Here is a 17,023-nt window from a genome sequence, read left to right as displayed (position 1 = left end):
TATTACCTATTTTTATGCTGATCTTGGTAAGTTTTGAAATTGGAAAGTGTGCATTCTCCAATTTTGATTTTCTTTTTAAAGATTGTTTCAGCTCTTCTGGCTCCCTTGAGTTTTTATATGAATTTTTGAATCTGCTTGTCAATTTATATAAAAAAAGTCAGCTCGGATTCTGATAAGAGATAGCATAGAATCTGTAGTTCACGGTGGGGCTGGTACTTTTCAGTGCCCTTCACATATATTAAACACACTGAATTCTCACAGCAGCCCTGTGGGGTAGCTCTTCCTGCTTCCCATTTAGCAGATGAGGAAACTGAGGCCTAGAATGTGAAGGGACTTGGCTTCAGAGTTGCACAGCCAGCCAGCCAGGGCCCGGAGTCTGTGCTCCTAGCCAGCGCACTGTGACTGGTTTCTTCGGCTGCGCCTCCCCGAGGGGTGGGGTGCTGTTCCCCTGTCCCCCGGCTGGCCGGCCCCGAAGGCCCCACAACCGCTCCTTGTGTTCCAGACAGCAGGCGAAGATCGCGTACTCCTCCAAGGACCCCGCCAAGCCCAAAGGGAGCTCCCAGGTGGACGTGAACGAGGAGGCCGAGGTTTTGATCGTCAAGTCCCCTCAGAAGGGACGGGAGCCGTCGCTGTTTAAGGTGTTATACAAGACCTTCGGGCCCTACTTCCTCATGAGCTTCCTGTTCAAGGCCCTCCATGACCTGATGATGTTCGCCGGCCCAGAGATCTTAAAGTAAGACCCCTTCCCTGCCCCCTGCGTAAGTCCGTGTGTCCTTGACCTTTCGCTTATGGCACCCCAACGTCTGCCTTGGGGTCACATGTCCTGGCCCTGTGGGCTTGAAGCCAGGCCTCTCTGCCTCGACCTGCTTTGCCTAATGCTTTGCTTGAACACCATCCGAGCTGAGGCCACTTTGGTCGCCAGGAACAGACACTTCCTAGGCTTTCGTAACGCCGAAAGAGGGAAGAGAGAGGATTGTCTGGGGGAAACTGAGGACAGGACGATGAGCCCGCGTGTGTCAGACGGCAGCCTGGAAGCAGAGAGTCAGAAGGGAGCTCCCTTCTCTCCTGCCGTGTACCTCCCTCTTCCTGTCTCTTTGGGGCCCCGCGTCCCTTCTCTCTGCTCCTGCGTCTGCCTCTCGTCATCTGTTGGGTCCCCTTGGGGTGACTGACTGCCCAGGGAAGGGACCAGAGGCATGGGCGCTCCGTCGTGAGAGGGTTTGGCCGCTGGCTCTCGCACACGGAAGACCGGAGGCGTGATGCCCGCTTCGCGTGGCCGCGCCAGGTCATTCTGCCCTCGCCCCGCAGATTGCTCATCAACTTCGTGAACGATAAGAAGGCCCCGGCCTGGCAGGGCTACTTCTACACGGCGCTGCTGTTCGTCAGCGCCTGCCTGCAGACCCTCGTGCTGCACCAGTACTTCCACATCTGCTTCGTCAGCGGCATGAGGATCAAGACGGCCGTCATCGGGGCTGTCTACCGCAAGGTGCGTGCGGCCGGGCCTGCCGCGCGGGGCCCGGGTGTCCCCGCCATGGCCTCGGGCTCCGCGGGGACGTACCCCCGTGGGGATCGCAAGCCCGGCTTCTGGAGCAGTAGCGTGAGGGTGGCCCGGACCGTGGCGGGTGGGGGTGGCCAGTCAGGCGTCAGAGCTGATTTCGGCAGTGGGCACGGAGCATCTCCTTGAGGCTGTCAGCCGTGGACAGCTGAATTTCCCGTTTGTTTCAAGTTTATTTATTGTGAGAGAGGACGAAACAGTGTGGGCAGGGGAGGGGCAGAGAGAGGGAGTCCTGAGCAGGCCTGCACTGTCCGTTCACAGCCCGACGCGGAGCTTGAATTCGCGCAACAGTGAGATCGTGACCTGAGCAGAAACCCAGAGTTGGATGCTTACCCGACTGGCCACCCAGGCACCTGGGCAGCTGAATTTCTTAGGTGACCCCAGACTTGGGAAAATCCAGGTTCACATCCCGTCTCTGCTATTGATCCTGTTAGGGCTTCTAACTGTCCATTTGAACTGAGCAGGAGGTCCTTTCCCTCGATAGGCTTGTATGCATCCAGCCTTTTTTTTTTTTATGTTTATTTATTTATTTTGAAGGAGAAAGAGAGTGCAAGTTGAGGAGGGATAGAGAGAAGAGAGAGAAAGAATCCCAAGCAAGCTCTGCACCGTCCTTGTGGAGCCCGACGCAGGGCTCAGACCCACGAACTGTGAAATCATGAGCTGAGCTGACCTCAGCCACTAAACCAGCTGAGCCACCCAGGCGCCCCTGTACATCCAGCTTTAAAGGAATTTCTTGATTCCTTCCTTTCTTAGCTTTTGGGGCAGAGACACTACTTGAGCCCATGGGTTGACAGGAGCCTGCATAGGGGAGTCAGGAGCTGTGGACTAGTTCAATGGTTCTCCACCCCATCTGTAAGTTAGACTCGCCTGGAGAGCTTCAAAAGCCCCTGGCCCCCAGGCTACACCACAGACCAGCAAAATCACGATCTCTGATTTTGGGTGGGACTTGGGCACCAATATTGTTTAAAGTCTCAGGTAATAGTATGAAACGATGTTGAGAAGCAGAACAATTCCGTCCTTCCAGGGGCTGTTTGGAAAATGTGTGGAGACATTTTTGGTTGTCTTAACTGGAGGTGGGGCCATCTGTTGGGCAGAGGGCATCTCGGGGTGTGGTGAACACCCTGCAGTGCACAGGCCGGTCCCCCAAAGAAACACCCAGCTTTAGATGTCAGTAATGCCAAAGCTGAGAAGCTCTGACCTTGACCTTGGTCCTTGAGTGTAATCGGCAGACCGGCTGCATCTGCACACCTGGGGGCTTGTTAGACATGCATAGTCCCAGGTTCTGTCCCCGCCCTACAGCATCCGAAACCACACGGGAACAGATCTCCCAGGTGACGGGCGTGCACACCTAAGCATGTGAGGCCCTGGGGGAGGCGATCTCTGGCATCCCTTCCATATCGAGGAGGCCAAGATGAGTCAGTGAGTGTCATTGGTAACAGCGGGGGCTTTGCGGTGGGACAGATGAGCTGGGAACACAGATAAGGCAGCAAAAGGGAGGAAAAAAGGCATTGGGTTTCTTCTCCTGAGCCATCTTCTTCCTCCACAGGGGCCTGGACGGAGAGCCCCGGGCTCTTTCCTGCCGCACTCACCTTCCTCCCCTCTCCTTTCCCTGCAGGCCTTGGTGATCACCAATTCAGCCAGAAAATCCTCCACCGTCGGAGAGATTGTCAACCTCATGTCCGTGGACGCCCAGAGGTTCATGGACCTGGCCACGTACATTAACATGATCTGGTCAGCCCCTCTGCAAGTCATCCTTGCCCTCTACCTCCTGTGGCTGGTGTGTGTTTGATGTCATTTGCGTCGCGCAGAGGGAGGGACCGCCACCTGTGGGCAGTGGGGGCGAGGGAGTGGGTGTTCTTGATAAGAGGCTCTGTGGTTCACTGTTTGCTTTTTTTCTTTTTCCTCCGTCACTCATGTTTTACTTTCTGGCCTGTTAGGCAGTTGCTGGATATTTTACCCCTTAGTTGGTGGTTGGATTTATGCCTTTTTTGGTGGCACGATACTTGGTAGCATTTGTCTTTTTTTTTGACAGTGTCTGTAATTAACAACTTTAAAACATATACGCCGTTATGTCTCCTACTGTGTCCTCCCAGACTCTAACCAGACTCCCTTTATTCACTAGTCCTGAACTGTGTTGCTCAAGATTCTCTGAGTTGCAAGGAATAGAAACCCATTTTAAAATAGTCTAAGCAAATAAAGGGAATTTTGTGGGTGCGTGTAACTGCAGAGTCAGAGTGTGGCTTCAGGCATGGATGGATCCAGGAGTGCGAGTAGTACTGTAAGGACTCATTCTCACCCTTTCATCATTTCTTGGCCCTATTTCCCTTTGAGTTGACTTCATTCTCAATGGGTTCTCCCTCAAGGGTCTCCATCCCTTTAGGTTTATATCGTCTTGACCGAGAGCGGTGTCTGAGAAAAGAGAATCTTGCCTTCCTCCCAGCCTCAGCCGCAGTCCCATGGAGCACTTTGACCAGTCCTGGCCCTAGACCCATCCCCGAGCCGATCACTGTGAAACAGGAGGCAGAGCACTCTGATTGGCCAGCCTGGGTCACGTGTCCTCTCCCGCGGTGGCGAAAGGGCAGAGGTGTGGTTGACGGTCCCTGCACCTGAGCAGGGGCAGTTCGCAGAATTAAAGCTGATGAGATGCTCACAGCCCAGCCACTGCCTTACTCTTGTCCCCTCTGAGCCTTTTCTTCCGCCAGGAATTCCTTTCCCTCTTTCTTTGCTGAGGATGAAGTCCTACCATCTTTCAAGGCTGTGGCAACCGCCACATCCACTAATTAATTCCTTTTCTTTTATAAAAAAAACTTTTTTTTAACGTTTCTTTTATTTCTGAGAGAGAGAGAGACAGAGTGCGAGTGGGGGAGGGACAGAGGGAGGGAGACACAGAATCTGAAGCAGCTCCAGGCTCTGAGCTGTCAGCACAGAGCCCGACGCAGGGCTTGAACTCACGAACCATGAGATGGTGACCTGAGTCAAAGTCAGTGCTTTACCGACCGAGCCACCCAGATGCCCCACCACTAATTCCTTTTCTTTCTTGATTAGATTAATTTCTTCCTTTGTAAAACCCAATAACTTTAGTTAGGAGTTCCTGTGATGTTCCCTTCAAGAATAGTCTTCTGCTGCCCAGTGTACCAGCCTCTCCTCTCCTAATAAGTGTGTCGATTACTCATGGGCTTGGTGTCTGTCTTTTTTGCCTTATTTTTTATTTCCCACGACTGCAGTCCCAGCAAGGGCCTGGTGCGTAATAGGTGCACAGCACATCATCCGTTGATATGACTATAGTTTACATTTTTTTGAGTCTGTTTAGAGAGAAGATGAGTGATTATAAATTGCTGCTGGTAATGAAACTTAGCAGTAAATAGTAGGATCTAAATGTCTTTTCGGGCCAACATCTTGGAGTAGCCACTTCCCCAGAAAGTGCAGCCCCGGGTGAAGTATTTTTGGAGCACTTCTTTTAGAATTGGCCTTCAAGGCTGATTTATAAAGCATTAAGAAAATAGTTCTATTTTAGATGAGGGTTGCTGAATATATTATTGGCATTTGGGGCCAGATAATTTTTTGTTATTGGGGGACTGGTCTGTGGACTGCAGGATCGTTTAGCAGCGTCCATGGCCTTTTCGCACAAGATACCAGTAACACAAACCTCTCCCTCCACCCTGCCCCCAGCCAGTGGGGACCCAGATGTCTCCAGACATTGCCACATGTCCCCTGGGGAAATTTTTTCCTGGGCTTAGAATTACTAGTTTAGATAAAAGATAGGATTTCTCAGGGCGCCTGGGTGGCTCAGTCAGTTAAGCATCCGACTTCGGCTCAGGACATGATCTCACGGTTTGTGGGTTTGAGCCCCACATCAGGCTCTGTGCTGACAGCTCAGAGCCTGGAACCTGCTTCAGATTCTGTGTCTCCCTCTCTCTCAGCCCCTCTCCTGCTCACTCTCTGTATCTCTTTCTCTCAAAAACAAGCAGACATTAAAAAAAAAATAAAATACGGTTTCTCTGTTTGACCATGAAAAACACAGTATAGGATAGTGATGGCGGTGGGCTCCTGAATCAGACTGCTTGGGTTCCAGTCTTGCCTCTTCCTTCATCAGTGCCGTGACCTTGTTACTTAGTGTTGCTCGTTTGTAAGTGGGCGATGGGACCAAGGAATGAATTGGTGCAGGTAATGTTCATAGACCGTGCGTGGTTTATAGATCTGCTCAGTATCTCAGTATCTTTTCGTTACTGTTTGCTGTCAGAGTTCATTGTGAATGCTTTAGATGGTTGGTAGGAGTCAGCTTTATCGTCAAAGGTGGGTTAGTCGTCCTGGGGCGGAGATAAGTCACAGAACCGTCTAGAGCAGCAGTGGCAATTTTGGGGTGACTAAGACCGGTGTTTCTGAGGGTGACTGTCTGGAAGAGGCTAACGCTCCTGCTTTTCCAAATGCTGAATGGGCGGGGGGGGGGGGGGGGTGGATCACCTTACCCTCTAGTTCCAGTTGTGTGTATCCTCTGGGTACGACTGCACCGGGCCAGTTTCTCAAGCTGTCTCCTCTTAGGTGTAGAAGCTAAAAAGATGTAGATCTGAGGTTATCTTGACCTCTTAATCTAGTATAGGTTCCTTATTTGCAGTTGTGATAACAGAACAAGTATGCAGCCTCTTATCTACAAATCCCAAACCCAGAAGCTCTGGAAATCATCCTTAATTAATTTGGTGCCAAGACCTTACCTGAACTGTTGTGAAGGGTTTCAGATAAGGGACCTGCATGTTCCTAACGGGGCTGTGGGAGCCCAAGAAATGCTCAGGACTAAGTCAGAAAATTCTGAACAGTCCGTCAGGGGGTAAAAGTGACACTGCCTTCCTGGATGCCCCGGGCCGGGTCTGCGGAGTCGGTGTGGGCGGCTCGGCTGGGGAGCCCTGTGCTGACGGCCTCTGTTCTCCTCTGTCCTTAGAACCTGGGCGCCTCTGTCCTGGCCGGAGTGGCTGTGATGATCCTCATGGTCCCCCTCAATGCCGTGATGGCCATGAAAACCAAGACCTACCAGGTAGGCTGTCTGTCTCTGCGGGGTCCAGGCTGGGCCCTTGCTGGACACCTTCCCATGTGGGTTTAAGCTGAGTTCTTTCTGCTCGGGCCCAGGCTTCTCGGCCCCCTGTCCCCGTGGGAGTCCCCTGAAGACTGCTTTCCCAAATGCTCATGCCTGGGCTCTTTATCTGGAGTTCTGATTCCCTTAATATGGGCAGGGCCTGGGCATCGGTTCTTAAAGCTTCATGAGCAACGACAATGGACAGCCAAGGTCGAGAGCTCCCGGAATAGTTAGACCTCGGAGGCCTGGTACCAAAATCACATCTGTGAGCCTCAGAGAATTCCTTATTTCCCATGGAATGTAGTCGTTTGGATGTTTTGTGTGCATTTTCAAAAGTGGAGTAAAAATTAACCCTGACTCCCCCCCCCCCCGCCATGACCATATACTAGGCCTTCAGCTGTTTTCAGAAATGCTTTTTTAAGTCTTAAAATATCCACATAACACAGCGCATGCTTTTGTCTTGGATGTTGAACGGATACACAAGTGTATAGATTAAAAGGGGATGTCCTTCCCCTTCCCTGGTCTCCCAGTCCCAGTGAACATGCCAGAGCAAAGCCTTCTAGAACTTCACGTGTATTTTAGAGAGATCTCACGACATAGTTAGGCCTGGCAGGCCTATGTGTTATCTGCAGGAAGATGTGAAACACGAAGGGGCCGTGTTCCCACTGCCCATGAGCTGCAGTCACTGACTTCGACTTCCTGTGGCTTAAAAAAAAGGAGTGTCCTCATCTGTGACATGGGAGTGACCACAGCACTCGATGATAGGGTACTTGAGAGCCGTAAATGACCAGGTGCATGTCAGATGCTTAGAAAAGGTCCTGGCATCTGGAAAATGCCGGGTGGTATTAGCAGCATCTAACGGTGGTACAGCCCCGGTAAAGAAACTAAAAAAATGCAGGGGAACAAAAGTCCAGCATTGTTATCTCTCTGGTGTTTGGATTAGTAGAGTAGGGCCCCTGCCTTCTTCCCTGGACACCGGAAACGTTCTTCTCGTTTCTGCTTCGCGAATCTAAATTTAATTGGCGTCTCTATCCAATGTAATGTGATCCAAAGCAGGTTTTGTTTTTTTTTTCATGGTAAAAGAGAGTGAAGACTCCCAGGGTCCGGAGTAGGTTCAGAAGGATTGCAGGGTCGCTTCCCCACCCCTCCCGGGGCCTGGATGGCTGTGGGGTGGCCTGGCGAACCCCCGCGATGGTATTGATTACTCTTGTCCCGGAAGGTGGCCCACATGAAGAGCAAAGACAATCGGATTAAGCTGATGAATGAGATTCTCAACGGGATCAAGGTGCTCAAGCTTTACGCCTGGGAACTGGCCTTCAAAGAGAAGGTGCTGGCCATCAGGCAGGAGGAGCTGAAGGTGCTGAAGAAGTCGGCCTACCTGGCAGCCGTGGGAACCTTCACCTGGGTCTGCACGCCGTTCCTGGTGAGTGAAGCCACGCCGATCCCGGCCGCCTCGCGTGCTGTGTTGCTGTGTCGGCATCCCGCAGTGTTCGTGAAAGGTCCCTAGTTAGCCAGGCCTTGGCCTCCCGCTCCTTTCCAAAGCGGCTGCCTCCCCCCGGGTCTATTTTATTCACAGCACTTAGTAGCTTCCAGCCCAGGCACAGTCCAGAGTGGCCAGTTCAGGAACCGTGTGCTCGGCCCACAGGGGAAGAAGTACGCGCCACACTGGGAGTCTGGCCTCTCTGCTTCCTTCCCTGGAACCTCTTCCTAATGAACCAGATGTGTCCTCGGTGCCGCCGGGGGGCAGCTTCACAGCATGAGCTTCCGATCTCTTGCTGACCGGTCACAAACCGCGAATCCGTCAGTGCCAGACACGCTGTAAAATGTCCTCATTTGCTGTCTGTCTGTCTCCACTAGAATGTCAGCTCCAGGAAGGCAGGGGCTTGGTCTTCTCTGCTTATTGCTGCATCCTCAGCGCGTACAACAGTGCGCAGTAGGTGCTTGACTAGTGTTTGTCATTCGCTGTTAAAACAACAATTGAAACCACACAGAAAGTCCTAAAATGAAAAGTACATGGTCTTCCCTTCCATCCGTGTCTTTCCTCCAAAGTGACAGTTTTATGTATCTTTTTAGAAGAAAAATATTTATGGATATAGTTAGTAAAAAAAAATATTTTAATATATTCAAATAGAGTCCTAGTATATTTAGTGTTCTGTTACCTTTTTTGTACTTTGATATATGACCTCTTAGTTCGTGCATTCGGATCTGTTTCATCTGTTTTATTTATTATTTTTTTAAATGTTTATTTGAAAGAGAGAGTGCACGTGATGAGGGGAGGGCCAGAGAGGGAGGGAGAGATAGAATCCCAAGCAGGCTCTGCACTGTCAGCACTGAGCCCGATGCAGGGCTTAAACTGCTGAATCCTGAGTTGGTGACCTGAGCACAGATCGAGTCGGACGTGGAACTGACAGAGCCACCCAGACGCCCTGCACGTTCAGTGTGTGGATATGGCAGAGTTGACTTAAACCATCTCTCGTTGCTGACTTTCTAGGATGGGCCCTGGTCCTTGCTGTCGTGATCCGTACTGCCTTGAATGTTCCAATATACAAGTCGTGGGTCCTTTAATGGGTCTTTCCCTGGCTGGCCGACTTTGAAAAGTTTAAAGACAGGAGTAAAGTTTCTACCGCCAGATCAGGAGACCATATAAAGACGGACTGTGGAAACTCCTTAGGCACAGTGCACTGTTAAGAATAGTTAAGAATAGGGATGCCTGGGTGGCTGAGTCGATTGAGCATCTGATATCGGCTCAGGTCATGATCTCACAGTTTGTGAGTTCGAGCCCCGCATTGGGCTCTGTGCTGACAGCTCAGAGCCGGGAGCCTGTTTCAGATCATCTGCTCCCTCCCCTCCCACCCCTGCTGCACCGTCTCTCAAAACTAAACATTAAAGAAAAAAAAAAAAGAATAGGGGTGTGTGGGTGGCTTAGTCATTACGTGTCTGACTCTTGGTTTCGGCTCAGGCCATGATCTCACAGTTTCATGGGTTCAAGCCCCACATTGGGCTCTGTGCTGACAGTGGAGAGCCTGCTTGGGATTCTCTCTCCCTCTCTCTGCCCCTCCCCACTCACACGGTCTCCCTCTCCCTTTCTCTCAAAATAAATAAGCTTAAAAGAATAAAAAAAAAAAAGTTAAGTATGCCCCCGTGTTTGTTTTTTTCTTTCTGTCTTTGTATTCTTAACTGTATCATCATCTTAATGCCATGCTAATCATGTGACTTCTCAGCCTCGTTCGTGAATGTATATTCTTATGGGAAGTTTCTGTGAACTGCAGTCACACATGTTCATAAACGTGAAGCTTTTCTGTTACAATAGAATCAGCTTCATCTCAGCGGAGTCGCGGGTGGAAGGCTTAAGGAAACTCCTGCATTTTCAGTGTTTGTCGAAGTGTGTTCCTTCTGACGCTGGGTCTTTCGTTAGGCTCTGCTTCATGTCCCCCAGAGTCTGAACCCACACACAGGGCAGCAGGGTGGAAAGCAGTCGTGCTCAAACTTGAGCCCACCTCAGGGACACCTGGGAGGCTTGTTGAAAGAAGATCAGAAGGTCTGGGTGGAGCCTGAGTATTTGCATTTCTGACGGGATCCTGGGAGCTACTGACTGCCTTTGGCAGGGGGTCACACTTTGAGAAGTGTGTGGCCCGTGGACCAGCAGCACCAACGTCACCAGGTTATTAGAAATGCAGCCTCAGGCCCCACCACAGACCGGCTGCAACAGGACCTGAATTTTAGCAAGTCCCCCACCCCACCCCACCCCTGGTGGTCGGTGTACACATTAACATTTGAGCAAGGCTGGTGAAAAGCAGAAGCGGGCAGACGTTTTCTACAGAGAACCCCAGTGAACACTTGACCTTCTGGGCCGTGCGGTGTCTGCCACTGTGACCATGTGTGATACCTCCGTGGCAGGTGTGGCCATGCTCCTGTGAAAGCGTATCCATAGACCCCGAAATCTGAATTTCGTGTCACCCTCCTGTGCCATAAAAGACTGCTATTCTGATAGTTAAAAAAAAATTAATTGTGTAACATTGTTCTGAGCTCATGGACCAGATGTACGCTGGTGTGGACCCCGGCTTGGGGTCTGGATGCCTCCTGAATTCTATGGCCCACTCATGGTGTGACCCGAGGCCCGTCAGTCTACCTCCTTCCTCTGGGTTTTGGCAAGGGAAACGTGCAGGGGTTAGGCCACGGGGGTGTCACGTATGGGCCCCTGCCTGCCCCCCACTCCCATGCCCAGGTCCACAGCCAGCCATGGGGCTCACTCCCAGGCAGCCCTCCAGGTGTGCTGTGAGCTGATTGCAGTTGGCCCACGAAGTGACATCTTTTAGCTGTTCTGGGACTCCGAGTGCTCCTCGATCCTTTCAGGCGCACATGTGCCGGCATGCAGGGCTGGAAGGTTCTGCCAGCTCCTTCTTTCAGAACACTCCGGTCTCCTTAACTTGCCCCAGGTCTCTGACGGCTTTCTTTGATTTATAGAAGTAAACAGTATTAGATGATTGGATGGTAGTTATATAGGGTGTTCTTTTGATTATTTTCCTTTAAACTGTTAAATTGTTTAGTTTCCTTTAAACTGTTTTTCCTTTCAACTGTTAAAATAGTTTCACTGTGTTTGGAACTGTTAAATATTCTCCTTTGTATATGTGATTCTCTCTCTTTTTTTTTAGTTTATTTTTGCTTATTTTGAGAGAGACAGACAGACAGACAGACAGAGAGCGCGAGCAAGCAGGAGAGGGGCAGAGAGGGAGGGAGCCAGAATCCCAAGCAGGCTCTGTGCCGGCAGCTTGAACCTCGAGATCATGACCTGAGCCAAAATCAAGAGTTGGACGTGGGGCCCCTGGGTGGCTGTGTCAGTTAAGCAACTGACTCTTGGTTTCAGCTCAGTCCGCAATCTCTCAGTTCATGAGTTCACGCCCCGCTTCGGGCTCTGTGCAGTGTGACAGCCAGGGAGTCTCCAGACTTTTGTCAGGTGTCGCTCCAGTCAGGGGCTGCTCTGCAGGGAAGGCCGTGGCCTTTTTCCTCTTCAGCCCCAGCCTCCTAGTTTCTCTCCCTGCGTCGGGTTTTGTTGGGTGCACAGGGCTTCCTCCTAGACCGGCATAGCAGTGACTATCCTCACAAATGAATATCTCTTTTATTTACTTTACTTTGATACAAGTGATGACAAATTGTAAAGAAATCCAAGGTGTTTTGAATTGTACTTCTTAGTAGGAAAAGATCTGTAGCCAGAGGGAGTCAGTGACAGGGTTTTTTTAATCTGTGGGTTTGATTGGACTTAGGGTGGGGAAGCCTTTTCCCAGGACCCTTGGCTCTGCACCCTGGGGTCCTCTGACCAAGTGCTTAGTTTCTAGCCTGTCCCCTCACTTCACAACGTGCCGGCCCTTCACTTAACATCTCCTCTTCCTAGTCTCTGCTAGGAAGGAAGCCATGGCAGGAGACGGCACTGGCTTTTCTGGCCCGTGAACTTGCCGCTCGTTATGGGGGAGTGGGGCGGGGAAAGGCAAGGGCAGCGGGCTCCCGGAGGCGGAGTTCATTAAGCTGTTGGGCACGAGACAGATGAGCCTGGGTGTCACTTGGAGACCTTGGCCCCGGCCGAGACACCCAAGCCTCTGACTACATTAGGATAAAGTATGTAGCGTTCGGTTCCCTTGGAAGGTGTTGGCCTGTTCTTTCCACTGGCGAATTCCTGCACTTCAAGAGGGATGAGGTGTTTACCCCCCGGTGGGTGTGATGGAAGACAGAGGCCTAGGAAGGTCAGACAGGAGCAGGGATGCCATTTCACAGGATTAATGGGCCTGTTTTTCTGAAATACAGAGCCTGGCATCTGTCATGTACACTTAATGCACTTTGCTAAAATAGGATCCCCAGGCAGCCATCAATATTTAGCATTTTCCATCTTGGAGAATTTATGGGCTTCTCGCCTTCTACTTGTACTGTGTCTCCCTTTGGTAGGATGGTTTTCATTCCATACGGCAAGTGTGTTTTGTGTACTTCTCTGCTGATCAGATCATACAGGGACCTTATCTTTTTTTTTTTTTCTTGTATCTCTGGACAGGTGTCTCTAAGACTTAGGAGACTGGGTAAATGGTGTGTATTCACTGAATGTTCTGCGGATGAATAACTGAATGAGTAGAAGATTTGCATCAGCCATGGGAGTTAGGAACTGTTTTGCAGTTGGCAGAGTTAGGAACTGTTTTGCAATTTCCCTCACATTGACTAGAGGGAAAAAAAAAGTGGGATTTTTCAAGTCACAAGATTGAAAAGTATAGGAAAACACTGTTTTTTTTTTTTAAACATTTTAGAATTTATTTATTTATTTTTTATTTTATTTTTCACAAATAGTTTATTATCAAATTAGTTTCCACATAACACCCAGTGCTCATCCCCACAAGTGCCCTCCTCCATGACCATGCTCCCCTCCCCCCCACATCATCAGTCCTCAGTTTTTGTCAGCATTCAAGAGTCTCTCATGGTTTGCCTCTCTCCCTTTCCCCCACCATTTCCGCCCTTCTTCTCCCCCTTGTTCCTCCGTCAAGTTCCTCCTAATCCTCCTATACGTGCAAACATATGATATTTGTCCTTCTCTGCCTGACTTATTTCGCTCAGCATAACACCCTCAAGGTCCATCCATGTTGCTACACATGGCCAGATTTCATTGTTTCTCATTGCCATGTAGTATTCCATGGTATAGATAAACCACATCTTCTTGATCCATTCATCTGTTGATGGACACTTAGGCTCTTTCCATGTTTTAGCTATTGTGGAGAGTGCTGCTATGAACATTGGGGTACATGTGCTCCTATGCCTCAGCATTTCTGTATCCCTTGGGTAAATTCCTAGCAGTGCTATTGCTGGGTCATAAGGGAGTTCTATTGTTAGTTTCCTGAGGAACCTCCACACTGTTTTCCAGAGGGGCTGTACCAGTTTACATTCCCACCAACAGTGTAGGAGGGTGCCCGTTTCTCCACATCCTCGCCAGCATCTAGAGTTCTCTGATTTGCTCATTTTAGCCACTCTGACTGGCGTGAGGTGGTATCTCAGTGTGGTTTTGATTTGTATTTCCCTGATGAGGAGGGATGCTGAGCATCGTTTCATGTGTCTGTTGGCCATCTGGATGTCCTCTTTGGAGAAGTGTCTGTTCATGTCTTCTGCCCATTTCTTCACTGGGTTGTTTGTTTTTCGGGCGTGTAGTTTGGTGAGTTCCTTATAGATTCTGGATATTAACCCTTTATCTGATATGTCATTTGCAACTATCTTTTCCCATTCCGTTGGTTGCCTATTAATTTTCTGGGTTGTTTCCTTGGCTGTGCAGAAGCTTTTAATCTTGATGAGGTCCCAACAGTTTATTTTTGCTCTTGATTCCCTTGCTTTTGGGGATGTGTCAAGTAAGAAGTTGCTGCGGTGGAGGTCAAGGAGGTTGTTTCCTGCTTTCTCCTCTAGGGTGTTGATAGTTTCCTGTCTCACGTTCAGGTCCTTTATCCATTTTGAGTTGATTTTTGTGCATGGTGTGAGAAAATGATCTAGTTTCATTCTTCTGCATGTTGCTGTCCAGTTCTCCCAACACCATCTGTTAAAAAGGCTGTCTTTTTTCCATTGGATATTCTTTCCTGCTTTGTCAAAGATCAGTTGGCTGTATACTTTTGGGTCCACTTCTGAGTTCTCAATTCTGTTCCATTGGTCTATGTGTCTGTTTTTGTGCCAATACCATACTGTCTTGAGGATGACAGCTTTGTAGTAGAGGCTGAAGTCTGGGATGGTGATACCTCCCGTTTTGGTTTTATTTTTCAGTATTACTTTGGCTATTCGGGGTCTTTTGTGGTTCCATACAAATTTTTGGATAGTTTGTTCTAGTTTTGAGAAGTATGCTGGTGCAATTTTGATTGGAATTGCATTGAATGTGTAGAGTGCTTTAGGTAGTAATGACATCTTAACTATATTTATTCTTCCTATCCATGAGCATGGAATGTTTTTCCATTTCTTTGTGTCTTCTTCAATTTCCTTCATAAGTTTTCTATAGTTTTCATCATACAGATCTCTTGTATCCTTGGTTAGGTTTATTCCGAGGTATTTTATGGTTTTTTGTGCAATTGTGAATGGGATCAGTTTCTTGATTTCTCTTTCTGTTGCTTCATTATTGGTGTATAAAAATGCAACCGATTTCTGTACGTTGATTTTGTACCCTGCAACTTGGCTGAATTCTTGGATCAGTTCTAGTAGGCTTCTGGTGGAGTCTGTCGGGTTTTCTATGTAGAGTATCATGTCATCTGCGAAGAGTGAAAGTTTGACTTCCTCTTTGCCAATTCTGATGCCTTTGATTTCCTTTTGTTGTCTGATGGCTGATGCTAGGACTTCCAGCACTATGTTAAACAACAGTGGTGAGAGTGGACATCCCTGTCGTGTTCCTGATCTCAGGGGGAAAGCTCTCAGTTTTTCCCCGTTGAGGATGATGTTAGCTGAAGGCTTCTCATAGATGGCTTTGATGATGTTTAAGTAGGTTCCTTCTATCCCAACTTTCTCGAGAGTCTTTATTAAGAAGGGATGCTGTATTTTGTCAAATGCTTTTTCTGCATCTATTGACAGGATCATATGGTTTTTATCTTTTCTTTTATTGATATGATGGATCACATTGATTGATTTGCGAATGTTGAACCAGCCCTGTAACCCAGGAATGAATCCCACTTGATCTTGGTGGATGATTCTTTTGATATGCTGCTGGATTCGATTTGCAAGGATCTTGTTGAGAATTTTTGCATCCGTATTCATCAAGGATATTGGCCTATAGTTCTCTTTTTTTGCTGGATCTCTGTCTGGCTTGGGAATCAGAGTGATGCTGGCTTCATAAAATGAGTCCGGGAGTTTTCCTTCGACTTCTATTTTTTGGAATAGCTTGAGAAGAATTGGGATTAATTCTGTTTTAAATGTCTGGTAGAATTCCCCAGGGAAACCATCAGGTCCAGGGCTCTTATTTGTTGGGAGATTTTTGATCACTGATTCGATTTCTTCACTCGTTATGGGTCTGTTCAGGTTTTCTATTTCTTCCCGTGTGAATTTTGGTAGTGAGTGTGTGTTTAGGAATTTGTCCATTTCTTCTAAGTTGTCCAATTTGTTGGCATATAATTTTTCATAGTATTCCCTGATAATTGCTTGTATTTCTGAGGGGTTGGTTGTAATAAGTCCATTTTCATTCATAATTTTGTCTATTTGGGTGCTCTCTCTTTTCTTTTTGATAAGCCTGGCTAGAGGTTTGTCAATTTTGTTTACTTTTTCAAAAAACCAACTCTTGGTTTCATTGATCTGTTCAATTGTTTCTTTGGTCTCTATGTTGTTTATTTCTGCTCTAATTTTTACTATTTCTCTTCTTCTACTGGGTTTAGGGCGTTCTTGTTGCTCTGCCTCTAGTTCCTTTAGGTGAGCTGTTAGATTTTGGACTTGCGCTTTTTCTAATCTCTTGAAATAGGCCTGGAGAGCAATGTACTTTCCTCTTAGGACTGCCTTTGCCGCATCCCATAGATTTTGAATTGTTGTGTAGGAAAACACTGGTTTTGAGTATGACTGGGGTTTCAGGCATGGCTGGATCTAGGTGTTCCAAAGGGAATGACCCCCTCTCTTGTCTCTCACCTCTGCATTCTCTGCGGAATTTTCTTTTGGGCAGTGATTTATGGCTGAAATCATGGACTGAAATTGGGAGAGATTTTGGTTCCCTAAAGAAAACTGGAATATCGTCACCAGAAACAGGAATGGATGCTGGGAAGATGGAAAGAACACAGGTCCACACACACAAAAACCCGAAGATATTTAGGGGAGTTGGGCTGGAACAGATGGCTCATCTGTGTGCTGCATTTCTCATTGTGGAGGTGCCCTTAGCTCTTAGAGAGGCACCCTTGTTCTTCATTGTTGGCAAAAAAACTTTCCATCCTTGACTCTCACCCATCACAAGGCTGTGGCAGACCCCAGCCCCCCACTCGCCTGCAGCCCCAGTCTTTGTGCTGCCCCCACTCACCTCCGCACACTTGCAGACACCCACTGCTGGAGAGAACTCGGTTAGTACCTGCTTCCCTAGATCGTGAGTCTCAGGAACGCCTAGCCTGCCTCACTCCTCAGCACACAGTGCTGGTACACAGTAGGTGATCAGTTAGTAGTTGGTGAAGAATGACCTCAACTTCCTGGAGAAGCCAAGGCTGAGTAACTGATGGGTCACGTGATGTTGCTTACTCTCTCTGCGCGAATAATAAGTGCACCATATAGCATGCTAAACTGATATAGGGGCTGTGGGAGAGAAAGAGATTTGAGACGGAGCAGTCGGGAGGGCTTGCAGTTTTAAATAGGATGCTTGAATGCCCTCACTGAGGAGGTGACGCTTGAGTAAAGGCCCAGTGAAAGTGAGGGCTCCCACCAGGGAGAGGGAAGAGCACATGCAAAGGCCC

At 48.7% G+C, this 17,023-nt stretch overlaps 1 protein-coding gene across 2 annotated transcripts in view; it reads left to right on the top strand.

Annotated features, from left to right (window-relative positions):
- ABCC1 (ATP binding cassette subfamily C member 1) overlaps positions 1-17,023 on the top strand; it is a 136,577-nt gene that overhangs the window by 69,666 nt on the left and 49,888 nt on the right. For both annotated transcript variants that reach the window (XM_039233600.1, XM_039233599.1), the window contains exons 8-12: positions 503-733; positions 1,306-1,483; positions 3,168-3,329; positions 6,486-6,578; positions 7,837-8,040. In XM_039233600.1, the coding sequence (XP_039089531.1) occupies positions 503-733; positions 1,306-1,483; positions 3,168-3,329; positions 6,486-6,578; positions 7,837-8,040 (868 nt within the window). The remainder of the gene's footprint in view (positions 1-502; positions 734-1,305; positions 1,484-3,167; positions 3,330-6,485; positions 6,579-7,836; positions 8,041-17,023) is intronic.

The sequence above is a fragment of the Hyaena hyaena genome, unplaced genomic scaffold (genome assembly GCF_003009895.1).
Source record: "Hyaena hyaena isolate Hyena2069 unplaced genomic scaffold, ASM300989v1 scaffold_76, whole genome shotgun sequence".
NCBI lineage: Eukaryota > Metazoa > Chordata > Mammalia > Carnivora > Hyaenidae > Hyaena > Hyaena hyaena.
Note: the sequence above shows the minus strand (reverse complement) of the source record. Positions and strands in the feature narration are given on the sequence as shown.